Genomic DNA, 18,800 nt, shown 5'->3' on the forward strand with positions numbered 1-18,800 from the left:
GAAATGAAAGTAAAAAATAAAATTCATGTTACTTTTTAACTCATTTGGACTTAATTTGTCCAAAGACATAACTTATTTATTTATTTTTTTTAGATATATTAGTTTGTTTTGTTATGAGTTGACCCCCCAGGATACACTGCCCTATTAAGGTATTTTAAAAAAGTAAAAATGAAGGGAAATCACTGTTGCCTCACACCTCTAGGGTTGGAGGTTCGATTCCTGCCTCCGCCTTGTGTGTGTGTGTGTGTGTGTGTGTGTGTGTGTGTGTGTGTGTGTGAGAGAGAGTGGAGTTTGCATGTTCTCCTTGTGCTTCAGGGGTTTCCTCCGGGTACTCCAGTTTCCTCCCCAGTCCAAAGACATGCGTTGTAGGCTGATTAGCATATCCAAATTGTCCATAGTGTGTGTGTGTGTGTGTGTGTGTGTGTGTGTGTGTGTGTGTGAGTGTGCGTGTGTGCCCTGTGATGGGTTTGCACCCTGTCCATCATGTTCACTGCCTTGTGCCCCAGACCCCAGGATACGCTCCAGGCTCCCCATGACCCTGTGTATAGTAAACAGTACAGAAAATGGATGGATAATTTGTATATGTGTGTGTGTGTATGTTTTTTGAGGGTAAAACATGTAGAATGGTTCATATGTGTATGTGTGTGTGAGTGTGTGTGTGTTTTGAGGGTAAGACATGTAGAATACTTCATAACAGTACTCAAATTTTGCATCCATTTTCATACCCACACATCTCTGTCTTGTCTGGTCCACAGTTCTCACTCTGTCGTTTAAATCTCGCGGGATTTCGCGGGAAGAAACTACACTCACAGCCGTCGCCATTTTGGCTCTGAAAACCAATTGGTTGTTACCGTCTATCGTCACTTTCCGTTGAGCCAACATGGCGGCCATTTCTGTATAGCGGTGTGGCTGACTTTTCCTTTTTCCCTCCCATCTCTGCTGTAAACCATGGCGTCCGCCAGCACAGGGAGCAGGGTGTCCTGCGGGAGAGATTTAAGTTGTGTTCCTGAGGTGGCAGATACACTCGCCGCAGTCGCAAAACTAGGGTAAGCCCTGAAAATGGCCGGTGCTCTCACCGGGCCATGGAGTAGCAGTTTCGGGTGTATTTACAGTGAAGTTCGGCTGCCTTGGTAACTGCACGTGATGCTCACAGACTCTCTATTCTACCTCTAAATCCTCACACTGCAGTGCTAAGCGGCTTATTTAAATAATACACCATGTACTGAAGTATTTTCACACATTGTGTAGTGTTGTGGTGCGGATTGGGGTGTTGTTTTGACTCTTAAATAGCGCTATATAGTTATTTATTGCTGCTAACAAACCGGTCAGGTAGGCTAGCTAACGCATTTGCTAGCTGTATAGGGTATAATTATCACCAGTGCTAATGAAGTCAGGACCAGTGGTGTATCTGAGTCTCAGAAGTTCATTAACGTGTGATTATAAACCTTCAGTATTACAATAAATCAACAAATCGGATATTAGATATGTTCCTACAGCCACGAGGGTTGCTCATGGCCATGCTGAAGGCGGAGCTTCTGAGGAGAAAGTGTGTGTTCACGCAAATTTGCGGGTTTTCAGCTGTGCCAAGAACCCCAATAAGGCTCTAAAACTTTAATATAGTAGCCTGAGATGTTCATTTCAGGGGAAAGTAGCTAATCCATGCTCTAGAAGTCGCCAGATGACGCCGTTAATCCCTGGATGTTGTCAGATGACGCCATCGGTTCATTTGCATATTCATTGAATCCTCATGATCATTTGCATATCCAAAGAAGAAGGAAGAGTTTTTAAAAATAGAATTGAAGAGTTTCTTTTTTTTTTTAAAGAGAAAATAATAATTATAACTTGTTTCTCGTATTTCTCCGAGGTAATTTCTATAACGAGTGCGGATAAAAGAAGCAGGAGCTGGGAAATAGACGTGAATGAAACTGCTACTGATGAAAAAACTCGCTTGGGCAATATAACAAAAATAATATATCTTATTATAAATTATATAAAAATATTATATCGTGATATGATAAAGGTATTTTTATGCTATGCAGTATGTATCATGCTATATAGGTTTGGTAACCAAGTGCCCAAAAAAATATGAAAAACTTCCATAAAGAAGTGAAAAAAAAACAGATACAAAATGTAAATAAATAAAAACAATAATAATTCTGATAATTTGAATAAAAATAATAAAAAGTTGTCAGCGAGCAACACTGCCGCTGAATCGTCCTGTTTATCAAGTTGTCCTTCCAGCAGACTTCAGTAATTAGTGTGCTATTTTTATTTAAGTTCTTGTTTTTTCCTGTTTATCAAGTTTTGTTTTGTAATAAAATAATGTCTGCAGCTTCGACTTCCTGTGCATGCCCCTCTTCCATCCTCGTTTCCGGAGAGAGTATGAACTGGACCCTGCCAAGGCCAGACCCGGAGCTCAGACCCGCTCTGACCTGCTGCTGTGTGGACGCGGTGAGAAGTCACTCACTTACAGTTGTACATTTCCATTTCCGCACATATATATACGTATATATATATATATATATATATATATATATATATATATATATATATATACACACACACACACACACAGTTCTGTGCAAAAGTCTCAGGCACGTGTAAAGAAATGCTGTAGAGTAAAGACGCCTTCAAAAATAATGAAATTAAATGTTTCTACATTTAAAAAAATCCTATAAAGAGCAGTAAACAGTAATAAATGAAACAAAGTCAGTATTTAATGTGACGATCCTTCGCTTTAAATAAATAAAGCAGTATCTGAGGTGCAGTGTGTGCAGTTTTATAAGGAAATGAGCTGGAAGTGTTACTGAGCATCTTGCAGAAGCAGCCACAGTTCTTCTGGAGACTTTGACTGTCGACTCGCTTCTTATTTCTGCAGCGAAACCCAGCAGCCTTCATTATGTTTTTATCTGAAAAGTGTCTCTTATGGAATCTGCTGCTTTCTTTACTGACATACAAACATTTTTCTGTAACGTTTCATTTTGTGCTGGAAAACTAATGTTTGGAATCTAAAATGTTTTTGTACTGAATCAATAATGTAGAAGCCAGAAAATAAACATCTATAACAAAGATTGTACTAAAAACAACAGGGTGCCTGAGACTAACGTGTTATATGACGCAAAGCCGTCCATCTTGTAACTCTCCTGCAGTCACCTCATGGTTAAACTAAAGATACTAGCCAGACTTAAGTAATATATTTCAGATGCGATTTGAGGACAGAACTCCACGTGCTCATAGCTGAAATGTTTGCCAACGACTTTTGGTGAGGGCGTAAAGATGATGTAGTACATAATCATAAAAGCATATGCGAATGTCTCTCCTTAATGCATTTAACGAGCTAAATAGCATTTTTATCGGCTGGTCATAAACACTGCTGTATTCATTATCATTATTAAGCTCTGTGTGTGTGTGTGTGTGTGTGTGTGTGTGTGTGTGTGTGTGTAACCAGACTGGAACACTCTCATTGTGGGGAAGCTCTCACCATGGATAGATGCCGACTCCGAACTGACCACAGAGCGCAGGAACTCCGAGGCCGTAAGTCAGATAAAGTTTTAGATTAGAAGACCATCGTATGCTGCGGTTGGCTGAGGTGGCACGACTGCTCCCAAAGTTTAACGATATTTAATCAAATCTGAGCTATTAATGATATTTAAACAAATATCATGCATTTCATTGGCTCTGTACGCGTACTCTGCGCAATGACAATAACGTTGAATCTAATCTAATCTAATATCATGTGCTGCAACAAATACTGCGAGTAGAACACCAAACACCGAGCAAATATTCTTTAAATGAATTTTATTAAACAGTAAAGAACCCACATGCACAACTGTCTGTTTCCTCAGATCTTGGGATGCTGCTCTGTGATCAGCTTTGTGTCTGAGAGAAGAAGTGTATCTGTCGTTGGTCTATAAAAACATACAGACTGACTGTATTTGGCTTTTTAGCGCTATATGGAGTCAGAGTCTGATTATAATACAGTAACGGGGCACAACACACCTTTTAATGAACGTCTGAGTAGTTTGTTTCAATCCCACGTGCTTTACTTTGGATTTTACTCCTAATAGCAAAGAATGAGTTCACGAAGTTAGACAGCAATAATTCTAAAAGAAGTTTTAAAAATCGAGGACGTGTTCACGTCTCCGCAGTAGGATGTGTGTCTCCGTAGTAACGGTCTGTTTCGCTAAACACTTCCCCAGCACTCCTTACTGACTTTATTTGGAGAATATGATTTGAGGAATGTTCCTGTAATCGAGTCAGAATTCACTTAAGTGCATGTGTCATAAATTGTTGAAACATTAGAGATAGTGATTCGAAACGTGATTATTAAGCATCAGTGAGTGCCAGAGTGCGGTTAACCCTTTATCGCTCGTAGGAGATCCACTTTAGGAGAAATGTCCCCGCCCCCAAGCTGAACCGGAAGCTCTGATTGGTTTTTCAGCCGAGTCAGTCTGTCTGTCTGTCTGTTATTGCCTGAAGTGGCGGGTCAAATCTCCCGCTGCGGCAGCGGCGCTGTAAACTGAAAGGTTAACCTGCTTATTTTGTAACTAAATACACTTTTTAATAATAGTGGATTGTTTGCGTAACAGAGAACCGATTCAGGAATCATACCTAAGCTATATTCTCAACGTTTGCAATTAACTCTCTGTCCTTGCAGGCGCTGGTCCAGGAGCTGAATTTCTGTGCCTACCTGGGGTTACCCGCCTTCATGATCCCACTGAGGGGCGCGCAGTGTGCCAACTTGGCCCGAGTCCTGCTAAACCACCTACATACCGGACACCATTCTTCCATGGTGAGCATGCAGCTATTTGGTATCAAAAGCAGTGTTCCTTAAACCTGCAGATTGGTTTAATCTGTTTAAGGAGTACAACACAACAGAGCGTGATGTGGTGTTACGAGAAAATAATCAACGCCGAGGCGGTGTGATGCGAAACACACCAAACAAAGTCGATTGTTTTCCTTTAACCGTATATCATGAAGTGACCAGCTGGTGCTCAGGCAAACTTCACATCCTTTATGGCATTTCTCATCAACGATAAGAAGCCACCATTAGCAAAAGTCATCTAAGTGAATTTCCAGGCACTTAGAAACTCTTAAAATATGATTAGCATTATTTAATAATTCCCTGAGTGTCATTATGGCATTTTCAACGAGTGCGCTGTTGTAAAGTTACAGATATCATTAGATACACATATTTTTGCTGCTTGTATCCACGATGCTGCTTTTCACGGTGTTTCAGTTCTGGATCCGAGTTCCCCTGTTAGCACCCGAGGACACTCGTGAAGACCTCGTTGTTAACGAGCCAAGTAAACAAATAGACGATGCTGACAATGAAGAGAAAACCTGGGGCTGGTGAGAAAATGTTCTACAGTAGCATTTCCAATAGGGATGAACAGCTCAGTCGTGTTGGGTGACTAAATATTAAAGTTGTTGATATTTAAACTGAAATCTAACTGATTATTTTACAATTCTAGCGTTTATACAGTATGTGGTGCATTAAATGTTTTAAAGTAGAACTTCAATTACATCTAATTATTATTATTTTTTTAAACAAGAGTATGCCAGAGTCTTATGTATCGTTTACTTTAATGTATGAAAATCTGATTAAAGCAGGATGAGTATCTTTGATATGTACAAATTCTTCTACTTAAATACTATCTTTTCTGTCTTTGCTTTGATTCTCTTAGGTGGCATTCATTCCGAACACTTTGCGACTACAACAAAAGGATTTGTCTTGGTGAGTGTCGCGTTTTAAGGTTTCGAAGAACTTTAAAAGAAAATGTGTTTTATATCTCAATATTACGTCCTAATTCTATATTTTGCGTCTGTCCAAAGCCATTGAGATCGGTGCGGACATTCCCTCTGACAATGTGATTGACAAGTGGCTTGGGGAACCAATCAAAGCTGCCATTCTTCCCACCAGCATATTCCTGACCAATAAGAAAGGGTTTCCGGTGCTCTCAAAAGCCCATCAGCGAATCATATTTCGCCTCTTCAAGGTAAGCGGCGTTCCCGGTTGTACATTGATGTTTTTAAAGTTACTGTGTAAACTTTATTTTCTTCTTGTCCACTCCAGCTCGAGTCTCAGTTTATATTTACCGGGACGAGTCGCCACAGCGAGAAGGACTTCCGCACCTATCTGCAGTACCTAGAATACCTCAACCAGAACCGGCCAGCACCCAACGCTTATGAGCTGTTTGCCAAGGGATACGAGGACTACCTGCAGTCACCGCTACAGGTGTGTACGTATACAACGGATATAAAAAAGTCTACACACTCCTGCTAAAACAGCAGGCTGTTGTGATGTTAAAAAATGAACCTCAGATAGATCAGGTCAGAACTTTTTCCACCCTCAATGTATGAAAATTAAGTGAAAAACAATCAGACATTTTAGGGAAAAATAAAAAAGTTCCAATAACCTGGTTGCATAAGTATACACACCCTTTTATAATTGTGTTCAGAATGAACCAATCAGATTCAACCTCATGTTCAAAAGTAATTATCATACAGCTGTCATCAATCAGATTATTCTGATTAACCCCAAATAAAGTTCAGCTGTTTCTGTAGGATCTTATTCACATCTTCTTGGTTTCATCTGAACCCAAAGAGCTTACAAAGCATGCATGGTATCTCACTGTTGAAAAGTATCGATCAGGAGAGGGGTATAAAAGAAGTTCCAAATGATTAGATGTACCATGGAGCACTGTGAAGGCCGTCAACAAGTGGAGAAAATGGAGCACCACAGTGACATCACCAAGAACAGGACGTCTCTCCAAAATTTACAAAAGAACAAGACAAAATCTTACCAGGGAGGCTGCCAAGAGACCTACAGCAACATTAAAGGAGCTGCAGGAACATCTGACACGTACTGATAACTCTCTGCATGTGACACAATCTCCCATATTCTTCACATGTCTGGGCTGCAGAGTAGAAGAAGCCCTTTCTCACAAAAAACATCCAAGCTCAACTTAATCACCCCAAATCATGTGTCAAAATGTGTTCTAGTCTGATGTGACCAATTCCAAAAGGTATGTTTGGTGCAAATAAAAAAGCACATCACCAAAAGAACACCATAGCCACGGTGAAGCATGGTGGTGGCAGCATCGTGCTTTAGGGCTGCTTTTCTTCAGCCAGAACTGGGGCTTTTACCAAGGAGGAGGGAATCATGAATAGCTACAAGTACTAGTCGATATTAGTGCAAAACCTTCAGGTGTCTGCTAGTGAGCTGAAGATGAAAAGGAATTTCACCTTTCAGCACGACAACGACCCAAAGCACACATCCACAACAACAAACGAACGGCTTCACCAAAGTAAGATCAATGTTTCTGAATGGCCGAGCCAGAGCCCAGACCTGAATACAACTAAACTCTGTGAGGTGACCTGAAGCAGCTGTGTGCAGGAGATGCTCTTACAGTCTGAAGGATCAAAAAAGGGTTTTGCAGGAAAGAGTGAGAAAATATTGAAAAGGCACGCTGATAGATTCTGAGCCAAAAAGACTGAGTGGTGTAATAAAATCAAAAGCTGCTTCAACAAAGTAATAGTTTAGCGGTGTGTATATTTATGCAACTAGGTTATTGTAAGCTTTTTATATTTCTTTTTTCCATAAACAAGCTTTACTTTACAAAAACCTGCACTGTAACGGGGGTGTGTAAACTTTTTATATCCATTGTACATGAACAAACAGGACCTCAGGTCACATCGATATCTTACAAATGTGTTCTTTTTAGCCTCTGATGGACAATTTGGAGTCACAGACGTACGAGGTTTTTGAAAAAGACCCCATTAAGTATTCGCAGTACCAGCAGGTGAGCAGAGAACACAGTGGTGCAGCTGTTTGACTTGTGTGTTGTGTTTGCGTACCTCGTGCCACTAATGTGGTTCGTTTATCCTCGTCCTCAGGCGGTGTATAAATGTCTGCTAGACAGAGTTCCAGAAGAGCAAAAAGAAACCAACGTACAGTGAGTATTAAATGTTTTTTTTTTTTTTTCTTTTTCCAACCAGATATTTCTTAGGAGCATAACAATACACAAAATTCACATCTGATGTAAAACTGTATGTTTTCGCTACAGCAAAAAGAGGCATTGCGTGATTGTACGCCTTTTGTGCTTCCATTGATTAAACCAAAAGCTGCGCATTAGAATGGAGGAAAATGAAGCACGGGTTTCACAGGCATTCACTGGTGTGAGACTGAAGGAGATGTGGCTAGTATGCGGGTGTTTTGGCCCTGGAAAAACAGCGTTCTTAGAAGAATTGTGTGTAGAACTCGGTGTGTGTGTGTGTGTTGAGGAAGATTCCTGGAATTTTAGCCGAGCTCTGAACTCATGTTTATTTTTGCCACCGTGCTTTTCAGCACACTTTCAGAAACTCGACCACAGACAAACCAACTGAAAAGGTGCTGTCACTAGCTTGTGGCTTTCACCATGTTCAAGTTCAAAGTTTCCGTGCGTGTGTGTGTGCGCGTGTGTGTGTGTTGCAAGCTCCGCCAGCTATGCCTCTCTCTCTATGTCAGGTTACTGAAAGCATAAAGAAACACACAGTAGACTGACGGTAATAAAACGAAGATGAGAATCATCACGTATTACGTGCCGGTTCAGCCCGCCTCCTCTCTGTCCGCAGCTGACGCTCAACCACGCCCCAGCTGCCACATACCCCCACCGCCCCCTTAAGCCGTCTGTAACCCCCCCAAACCGCCTTGGCGAGGAGCGGGGCGTGATCGGAACAGAGGGTAAAGTGGTGTCCCAGTAGGTAGTACCTGAGGGTGAGGACCGCCCACTCGATAGCCAGACACTCCTTTTCTATTGTGATGTACTTCTTCTCTCTTACCGAGAGCTTCCGGCTGATGTACAGCACGGGGCGTTCCTCCTCCTCCTCCTCCTCCTCCACCACCCTGGACAAAATGGCCCCCAGCCTCTGTCTGACACGTCAGTCTGCAGAGCAAAAGGGAGAGAAAAGTCAGGAGAATGCAACAACAGGCCTCCACACACAACCGCTTTAACCGTGGCTCCGTCCACTGGACCGGATCTGGCGCTCCCTTTTTACTGAGGTCAGTCAGCGGGCTGGTGAAGTCTGAATAACGTCCCGTAGCCGTTGTTCCATAGTCATGCAGTCTGGACTGCCGCTCTCAGGTCCAGAATGTACTGAATTTCTGCCAGTTTTCTCTAATGATGTCTGAAGATGCCCCGGGGCTTGTGCCTGTACAGTAATTCAAATGGGGAAAACCCCATGGAGGCTTTAATGAATGAACTCATGAATCATATTTTTAAGTGCTTGATTAAACTGTTTTTCATCGGACAACCCCATCCGATGGAAAACACTGGTACCCAGGGTTCGTGACATAAAAGACGTCCTGGTGTGTCAGGATCTCTTTCGGGATCCAGACTTGGGAGATAACTTAGTGTCTCCACAACACTGCGTTCTGAGATGTTGCCCAACCACACCCTGCTGTTAAGAAAAAAAAAAATCAAGAGCCTCATATCGAGCGATACGATATGCTGGATCGTTACACCCCTAATGTTTTATAGTTTGGCAAAAACATTTATTTCATTTATTTATGAATACAGATTCAACTCAGAGTCTCATTTGTAGTTATGAGTAACAGGTAAAACCACAAAATTCACTCCATGGACTTTTTTTTTTGTCAGATCCATGTATGACATGGACCACTAACCAGATGTTTTTCAGAATATTCAGAATCAAAGGAAGATCCTTAAATAATGAACCTCATTTGGGAAAAAATCTTTCAAGTGATTCTAAAATAAAAATTGGCTTCATATAGACTTAAAGAGCTAAAAATGCAAGAAAGGCCTTTGGGATAAATTTCTCACAAGAGTTTGAATCAGGAGAAGATTTTAGTTAATCATGCACGGATGATGGACAGGTCACTAAGCAAGAATGTGCTGTTTTTGTGATTATGTGGTATTACTGTGTCTTTCCTAGAGTGCTGATGGTGCTGGGTGCTGGACGCGGCCCTCTGGTGAACGCCTCGCTACGTGCCGCCAAGCAGGCGGACAGAAAGCTGCGTGTGTATGCCGTGGAGAAGAACCCCAATGCCGTTGTCACGTATGGTGACCTCTTTATTTAAAACCACTGTTTTTCTTTGCTAAAGGTGTCGAAAAGAAAGCAGTAAAGTTTTTTTTTTTTGTTCTCCGCAGGCTGGAGAACTGGAAGTTTGAAGAATGGGGAGATCAGGTGACCGTTATATCATGTGACATGCGGGAGTGGACAGCTCCAGAGAAAGCAGACATCATTGTCAGTGAGCTTTTAGGATCGTTCGGTGATAATGAGCTTTCACCTGAGTGCCTTGATGGAGCACAGCACTTTCTCAAAGGTGGGTTTTTAACCGTTTCACAGTTAGTCACAGTGCACAACCTCAGCACTGATTCTTCTAAATAATGATTAGGATTCACTTCTGTCTATTAACAAATACCCATCATTTATTTATATATTTATTTACTCAATCAAATTTCTTACTTCAGTGGTGCTCATCCCTTTTGCGTTTGGCTTTGACTCCGCCACTCTCTTTTGTCTTACGTTATAAACTATATAAGAAATATATGTTTGAGAATGACAGTCTTACACTGTCAGTAATTATCCTGTTATAAGCTAAAAGAGAACGATGCATTACAGTATAAAAGTATAAAAATCTTTGTACGTAAGTGTCTTTGCATGTCCTTGTATCTTTAACAAAAACAAATCCCCTAATTAATCTTTCTTAAAGATATTTTTGACTCTCTTTTAGTTTGTAACAACATGCTAATTACTGACAGTGTAAGACTGACATTCTCAGAAATATCTTTCTTAGAAAGATCAATTAGGGATTTTGTTTTGTTTTGTTTTTTTTATATAAAGGATACAAGGATGTGCAAAGACACTTGTTATACATTTTTCACTTAATTTTTTTCCCACTGGTTTGCGTTTTTTTTTTTTTTTTTTGTATGGTCGATTAATACCATGATACTGGGATGTATTTAGTCGAGGTTGTCATACTTTTAAATTTTTTTCAGTTTTGAAATTCCTGACAAGTAAAATCAAAGTCTGTCTCTCTCTCTGTCGAGTCTCTCTAGTCCTGAAGATGACAGTCTTCCCTTAACTGAAATTAGTGTTTTAATTGCACATTCCTCAATCACAGGTAATGTTCTCGCATTTTAAAATCTTGTCCCTAAAGGAGCGAATGGAGGAAGTTGGATGTACAGATTCCATGAAAGACGATATGCCTACTTCTAAATTTCAACCACTCAGTGTGTGTCAGTGCTCTAGATGCCTTACATTTCACTTTGTTTTTTTGTTTGTGTTTGTTTTGCAGAAGACGGAGTGAGTATTCCCTGCTCCTACACCTCGTTTTTGGCTCCTCTGTCCTCGTCGAAGCTGTATAACGAAGTGCGAAGCTGTCGGGAGCGGGACAAGGACCCCGAGTGCCATTTTGAAACCCCGTATGTAGTGAGGCTGCACAACTTCCACCAGCTTGCTGACCCCAAACCCTGCTTTACCTTCGTACACCCAACTACAGGTAAGCTGTGCAGGTACACGTGCTCAGACCTTACGCAGAAAGAGAAAGGCTTATCATTTACAGGTAATAGTTTAGCCTTGCAGAAGTCCTCTAACTAACTGCTGCTTTTTTTTTTTTCTCTCAGATATGAACAACAACAGATATCAGTGTCTGCGTTTCACCGTGTCCTGTAACTCTGTGCTTCACGGTTTTGCTGGATATTTTGAGACCACGCTGTACAAAGACGTTATGCTTAGTAAGTATCGGTTTTCAGGTGCAAATATACTTCACTTTCACCACGCAAACACGCGCCCCTGCAGTCGCATTATTCACATACTCGCTCGCGTATCTTACGCACGTCTGGAGGGTTCACTGCGGCGTCCGTTAGACGGCACGTCAGAGCCAAAACATCCTCGGCTCTCTGGTTTAACTGTAAAGTTTAGCGATTTAAACACACTGATGAGCTCCGTTACTCTCTAAAACTGATCTGTGTCTCAAATAATAAACCCTCAAAATATTTACTAATCTAGAAGCTCTAGAAGACTGGAACCTGAAGCAGGTCTTTCATTAGATATAATAGGTTTTTAAAATTCCAACACTGTCTGTAATAGGAAGACTGTTACTCGTAGTATATACGGTACTGTGCAAAAGTCTTGGCACCCTGTGTTTTGTTTTGTGTTTTTTTTCAAAATGAAACGTTACAGAAAAATGTTTGTATGTCAGTAAAGAAAGCAGCAGATTCCATAAGAGACACTTTTCAGATAAAAACATAATGAAGGCTGCTGGGTTTCGCTGCAGAAATAAGAAGCGAGTCGACAGTCAAAGTCTCCAGAAGAACTGTGGCTGCTTCTGCAAGATGCTCAGTAACACTTCCAGCTCATTTCCTTATAAAACTGCACACACTGCACCTCAGATACTGCTTTATTTATTTAAAGTGAAGGATCGTCACATTAAATACTGACTTTGTTTCATTTATTACTGTTTACTGCTCTTTATAGGATTTTTTAATGTAGAAACATTTAGTTTCATTATTTCTGAAGGCGTCTTTACTCTACAGCATTTCTTTACATGTGCCTAAGACTTTTGCACAGAGCTGTAATGTATGTGATGTGAGACAGGTTAGTTAGTTTATTCAGTTGGGGTCGCATGCTGCTATACTGCCGCCACTATTTACGCTGGTATTGAATCACACGGACACATCGCGTTAATTTCATAAGCGACGTGCCGAATGACAACAAGATACACACGGCAACCATCTAATGCATCTAACGCGTAGTTACCGGTAAATGTAAATCAGCCTTTCGTAGGACAGAGGTGTTGATCACAGGCAGTGGAAAGGATGATGTAAAACCTTGTTTTCCATTTTAGGTATTAGACCAGAGACCCACTCACCCGGAATGTTCTCCTGGTTCCCAATCCTCTTTCCTCTCAAAGTAAGCACCTCTGATTTGTTTTGATTAGTGACCCGTATAGATGGATGAAGCTGATTGCTCTGTTTTTTTGGCTTCTCCCCTCCACCTGTAGCAACCCATTCCCCTGTCTGGCGGCGATGACGTGAGTGTGAAGTTCTGGAGGTGTAACAACGGGAAGAAGGTGTGGTACGAGTGGGCCGTCACTGAGCCCATCTGCTCGGCCATTCACAACCCCGCGGGACGGTCTTACACTATCGGCTTGTAGAGGGAGACATGTACTATGTTGTTTTGGTCTCTAGTAATAACGTACAGTGCAGCACTTGGTGATAGATTTGGTCAGTTTTGAGCATGACTTTTTTTTTTGGTTACAGTTTACAGGTAACACTTGAGAATCTGGGCTTATTGTCACTACACCCACTGAAAGTTTTCTAATCTTGGTTCTGTGCACTGAACTGCCAAGTTCGTAGGACATCCAGACAGTCCCAAAGCTAGATAATTAAACTGAATTTTTTTTATTGTCATAACTCCCTTTTCGTACTGTTTTATGTTCTTCCTGATGACACTTGTCATATGACATGAATAAAAAAAAAATCATACTGTTTCTTTTTCATTGAAATATTAATCTGCTTATTTCAGAAATATCTACGCAGACATTCTGTTAGAACAGGTCCTACAGAGCAGGCAGATTACAGGGTATATATTCACGAGCATTTTCTCGGCTATATTTTGGACGGAGAAACACACTGTCTTGTCAGGCAGCCAGACTGTATGCACTGATAAGATATAATTAACTTTCACACTCTTCCCACTTGGAATCGAGGTGAATCGAATCTTATCTTAGAGGAGCGCAAGAAATACCTTTTCCTTTATTCCATGAAAAAATGTTTACAATAAAAGCCAAGTTTATCTTCTTTTTTTTAATGAATGTATTGTTGTTAATCAGTGTTTCGATACAAAAACAATCAGTTATTATCTATAAGGCCAAGTTTCTGGACGTCTGACTATCACACCCATATGTGCTTGTTGAACGTCTCATTCCAGATTTCATCCCTTCTTTACTGTTATAATGAGCTCCACTCTTCTGGGAAGCTTTCCACTAGATGTTGGAGCGTGGCTGTGGGGATTTGTGTTCATTCAGCTACAAGAGCATTAGTGAGGTCAGGTGCTGATGTTGGGTAAGGAGTCTCCAGTTCCAGTTCATCCCAAAGGTGTTCAGTGTGGTTGAGGTCAGGGCTCTGTGCAGGACACTCGAGTTCTTCCACTCCAACCTTCACACACCATGTCTTCATGGAGCGCGCTTTGTGCACAGGGGCATTGTCATGCTGGAACAGGTTTGTGTCTCTTAGTTCCAGTGAAGGGAAACTGTAATGCTACAGCACACAGAGACGTTCTATGCAATTGTGTATAGTTTGGGCAAGGCCCACAGGAGTGTATGATGGTCACACACTCATGTTCCACAAACTTCTGGCCATATATTGTATAAATCTAGCATACACTTGGCTTGCACTGGAGGTAAGTTTCACATAGTGACAGTGTTGTAAAGTTGCTTGTAAATGTTTTCATAGGTCAAAGATATATATCTTTTTTTGCTTTGATGCATTTGCGGCATGCTTAGTAACTGCCTGGTCAGGGTTGCAGTCGTTTAAACTAGGCTAGTGGCTTGTTTATGATAGAACCAACTAAATTCATTAGAAAAAAATCCTGGCAGCATAGCAACTTTTCCCCACCAATTTTCTCTGCAGTTTGGTCACCTGGATGAATTTGGATGCAATTCTCACCCACCAGCTAACACTTGCTTCCTCTGAGATGCTTGAAGCCAGTCAAACACATCTTTCTATCTGCTGCTCATGCTGAATAACATGGCAGTGCGATACACTTACAGGAAAGCGCTATCTGCCCTCTTCTACATACCTGAGCTCACAGGCTCGTACTATTGGCTAGCGTCATTCTGATTGACAGAGGCGAGAGACTGGGCCTTCCCCCCAGAGAGCACGGCCAATTTTGCTTTCTTGATTCCTGGCCACGGATGGCTGTGGCACCGGGTAGGCTTCGTGTTTAGTTAAAAAAAAAAAAATCCAGATATAGACACTAAAAGTATACAGTGTCATTATATGATAAATTCTGCCGGTATGTTGAGTTTGTGATCCGGGGAGCAAACGGACTAGACCTTGGATACACAAACATGGTGAATACACGGCTGCACCCTGGCCCCACCTTGACTGCTGGGATCAATCCTTTGTTATGATAATTCCAGCTTACAAACCACTGCTCAAACATGCCGGACTAGTTCTGAAGCGAGTGAGAACCTGGTGGCCATCTCACCACTTCAGGATTGTTTTGAGTATCCAGCCTGGAATATATTCAAGGAGAAATACACTGGAGCTTTACCAAGTACATAGATAATGTCACTTCCAGGGCCAGACTGGGACAATAATTCAGGCCGGGAGTCTCAGAACCACCCAGGCCACCCCGTACACCCAGTTTTGAGACCACTGACCACCCACTGTAATGTACACTCACCTACCAATTTATTAGGAACTCCTGTACATCATCTCATTATTATTAGGCCTGAGGTGATCACTCTCCACTACACATCAATAGCACATTGTGGAGAGAGTCAAAAGCAGAGGACCTCACCTTCTACCTGCTTAGCTAACAAATCCATTCAGGGTCTTCACTTCTGTGGAAGATGAAGAGAGCAAATCTTCTTTCTTCCATCCTGATCAGAAGTGACCAGATGGTTTATTGTATGGTAAGGCAACTGCACTGTCTCAGACCACAGGACTCTACAGCAGATTTTGCTAAACAGTCATTGGGATCTCTACCAACTATCAACATTCCTACCAAAAGAGCTGCAGCCACAAGACCACTAGCACCGTAGACGACCCGTCCCACCTCTCTCATGAACTTTTAGCCGCAACAGACTCTGAAACAGCTTCTTCCCTGAGGCCATACAGACTATCAACACACTGTTGTCCCCAAAACCCAGCAAGAATGACCATCACCACACACGTGCACTTTAAAACTAGATCATTAACTCATGGACTGTATTAGGCCCTCAGAGACAATGCTCTTATACCCCCAGTCCTACTGCCACGCAACACTTTTCTCCATCCTGTTGCTTCTGTGACCATTGGTACAACTTTTTCAATTGCTTAATTTTTAAGAGTTTACAGTCATTTGCTTGAACCGGTTTTAACGTCTCAGCTATGGTCAGCTCTTCTTCAGCTATTTCATATAATCCACCCAACATTGTTCTGTTTTCCTGTCTAGCATGCACGTTCCTATTTATTTTATATTTTGCATTTCCTCACACTGTCATGAATGTGCACTTTATGTTGTGCTGTGCACTATGCTACAGTATTATTGTGTTGCACTTGACTTGAAGTGAGTCACAATGCAGAAAGCCAAAGAAGCAGGAAGAGCAAAGCTGGAATAGAGCATCAGGATGAATCATGCAGGTTTAGAAAGCCAGAGGAGCCACAGCAGGAGAAGTGTGTTGGGATCTATTCATGGGATCTACATGAGGCAGCAGAGATGAACAGATTATTAGATGGCGTCGGCCATGGTGTTTAGCATCTGCGTCTTGGTTCCTATAAGAAAATAGGAACTTTTTACCACATATGATGATTCCTTTTAAGGGTGAAAATGATTCAAACAAGATGTTCCCCAGAACATTTATCATTTCTCAGCTGATAGAATCCTAAGCTGGAGGTTTCCTGAAAGTAGAACAACACATTATGATCCGGAGGTAACCACTTAAACATTCATTAACTATACCTTTCCGAAAATATTCACTGTTTCGGAATAATTCATAGTGATAGTGATTGAGTGATTCTAGATGAATAACTGAGTAGACTATGGCTTTAAAAGGTTAAAGAACCTGCATGAATTGAAAAGGTAAAGTAAAGGTAAAGTAGGCGTACAATGTGTCCTTATCCCTATACAGTGCACTACACTGTCATGCTCCTGTCTCTGTCCCTTATCTGCAGAGGATTAATAATAACCCAGTGTTATATAAGAAGTGTTTCATTCAGCCAGTGTTGTGTAAAAAAGAAGAAAAAAATCTGCCAGAGCTTGTGAAGGATGATGTCAAGAATTTCCCAACAAACATATATACACCTTAAATTATTCTATTCTGGCTGCGCATAGAATCGGAAGTAAGCAAAGTAGCACTTCTTACCCATGAATGAGTTTTATGTTAAACGTTATAAACAATTGTGTGCCTCAAACGTCGTGGCAGCAGTGGGGGATGGCCATATAATGTAAGCTGAATGCAGCAGAAGTTGCTGCCATTACCTAATTATCTCATTCCTGTGCCTTAGTAAGTAGTAACCATCTCTTAAGTATCTCGTTCCCATGACTAATCTAAAGCCCCCGTGACTGCGCCTGTGTTCATGCCCCGCCCACTGTCAACACTTCAACCAATCAGCATAAGACAAATATGAGTGATGTAGAGCTGAGAATCAGAACACCTGCTTCACCTGAACCTGGAGCCAGAGACAATCATTCTTTGAAAACAAATATTTCCTTTCAGGGTGGAAAAGTATTCACACACATTTAACATGGAGATATTCCACAGTATTGATATTATCATCATCACTGGCACCATGTGGTGATTAAATGGGAGATATCGAGGTATAATTTGTGATGTCTGGATTTTTTATACAGTTTCTTTTGCAGAATGTCTTACTTCATTTCCTGTTTCGTGATCCTGCAACACTGTGCTTCCTTCTTTGTGACAACAGTCTGAGGAAGAACCACATGTGTGTGTGATGTTCAGATGTTCACATACTTTTGGCCATATAGAGTATTAAAAATAAATAAATAAATAAATAAATAAATAACCATCCCAGTACAGACCACACCCACTTCCACTATACAGATACAGATAATGGCTTTGTGTTACACCCCTAATACACACACACACACACACACACACACACACACACACAGGTCAAATCCACAAATCCAGGAGCCTCCACCACCTTGAATGCCGCTTTACTTCTAACTGTTATTTTGGATTTTAACTCCACACTTGTGTTTTCAGTGTTTTCAACACAAACATTAATATCTGCTGTATACGATATAATAAACTGATTGTGGTCTGTTTAGAAGATGCACAGTTACTGAAGTTATTTTAATATCGTTATTGCTTTTCAGTCAAACAAACAAAGCGCTGGATGTTTTTCTCTGAGTAATTCCTCTGGAGATGGAGAACTCTTCAGTGGGAAAAGAAAACTCCTGATGGTGTAAACAGGAGCGGCATTCAAGGTGGTGGAGGCTCCTGGATTTGTGGATTTGATCTGATTCTTTCCACGTGAGAAATTCAGCTAATTTACTGTGCGGTCATTAGATGATTAGTTAGTTAGATGATTAGATTAGTGGTTAGCATTGTTGCCTCACACCTCTGGGGTTGGGGGTTCGAATCCTGGCTGTGCCCTGTGTGCATGGAGCTTGCATGTTCTCTCTGTGCTTCAGGGGTTTCCTCTGGGTACTCCGGTTTCCTCCCCCAGCCCAAAGACATGTGCCATAGGCTGACTGGCATTTCCAAATTGTCTGTAGTGTGTGTGTGTGATTGTGTCCTGTGATGGGTTAACACCCTGTTCAGGTGTCCCAGAAACCCTGTGAAGGATAAGCAGAGGATGGATGGATGGATGGATGGATGGGCAATGTCAAGCTTTTCACGCTTTTCTTTCTCGCTGCACTTTAGCGACGGTCCCTAATGTTTCAGCGACACGGAAACAGAAACCCAGGTGTTTATTGAGTGCGTTAAGATCCCGGATCTCGTAAGAAGAGATGTCGGAGCAGGGCTCTACACCTCAACAAAACAAGACATGTCACTAAAACCATGCAGAAACGATGGAAGGCTGCAGTGTGCAGGTGCCCAGAGCCTTGTTTTC

The 18,800-nt window shown here is 41.5% G+C and overlaps 1 protein-coding gene across 1 annotated transcript; it reads left to right on the forward strand.

Annotated features, from left to right (window-relative positions):
* The first annotated feature begins 868 nt into the window (after positions 1–868).
* On the forward strand, positions 869–13,493 carry prmt5 (protein arginine methyltransferase 5). Its single transcript, XM_026935828.3, has 16 exons — positions 869–1,046; positions 2,333–2,451; positions 3,449–3,534; positions 4,658–4,792; positions 5,240–5,352; positions 5,688–5,737; positions 5,836–5,999; positions 6,077–6,238; positions 7,728–7,805; positions 7,900–7,958; positions 9,937–10,059; positions 10,152–10,327; positions 11,303–11,506; positions 11,631–11,741; positions 12,854–12,918; positions 13,010–13,493. Exons 1-16 carry the CDS (start codon positions 949–951, stop codon positions 13,160–13,162), a joined length of 1,896 nt encoding a protein of 631 aa, XP_026791629.3. The 5' UTR covers positions 869–948; the 3' UTR covers positions 13,163–13,493.
* The last annotated feature ends 5,307 nt before the right edge of the window (positions 13,494–18,800 follow it).

Source organism: Pangasianodon hypophthalmus, chromosome 4, assembly GCF_027358585.1.
Source record: "Pangasianodon hypophthalmus isolate fPanHyp1 chromosome 4, fPanHyp1.pri, whole genome shotgun sequence".
Taxonomy (NCBI): Eukaryota; Metazoa; Chordata; class Actinopteri; order Siluriformes; family Pangasiidae; genus Pangasianodon; species Pangasianodon hypophthalmus.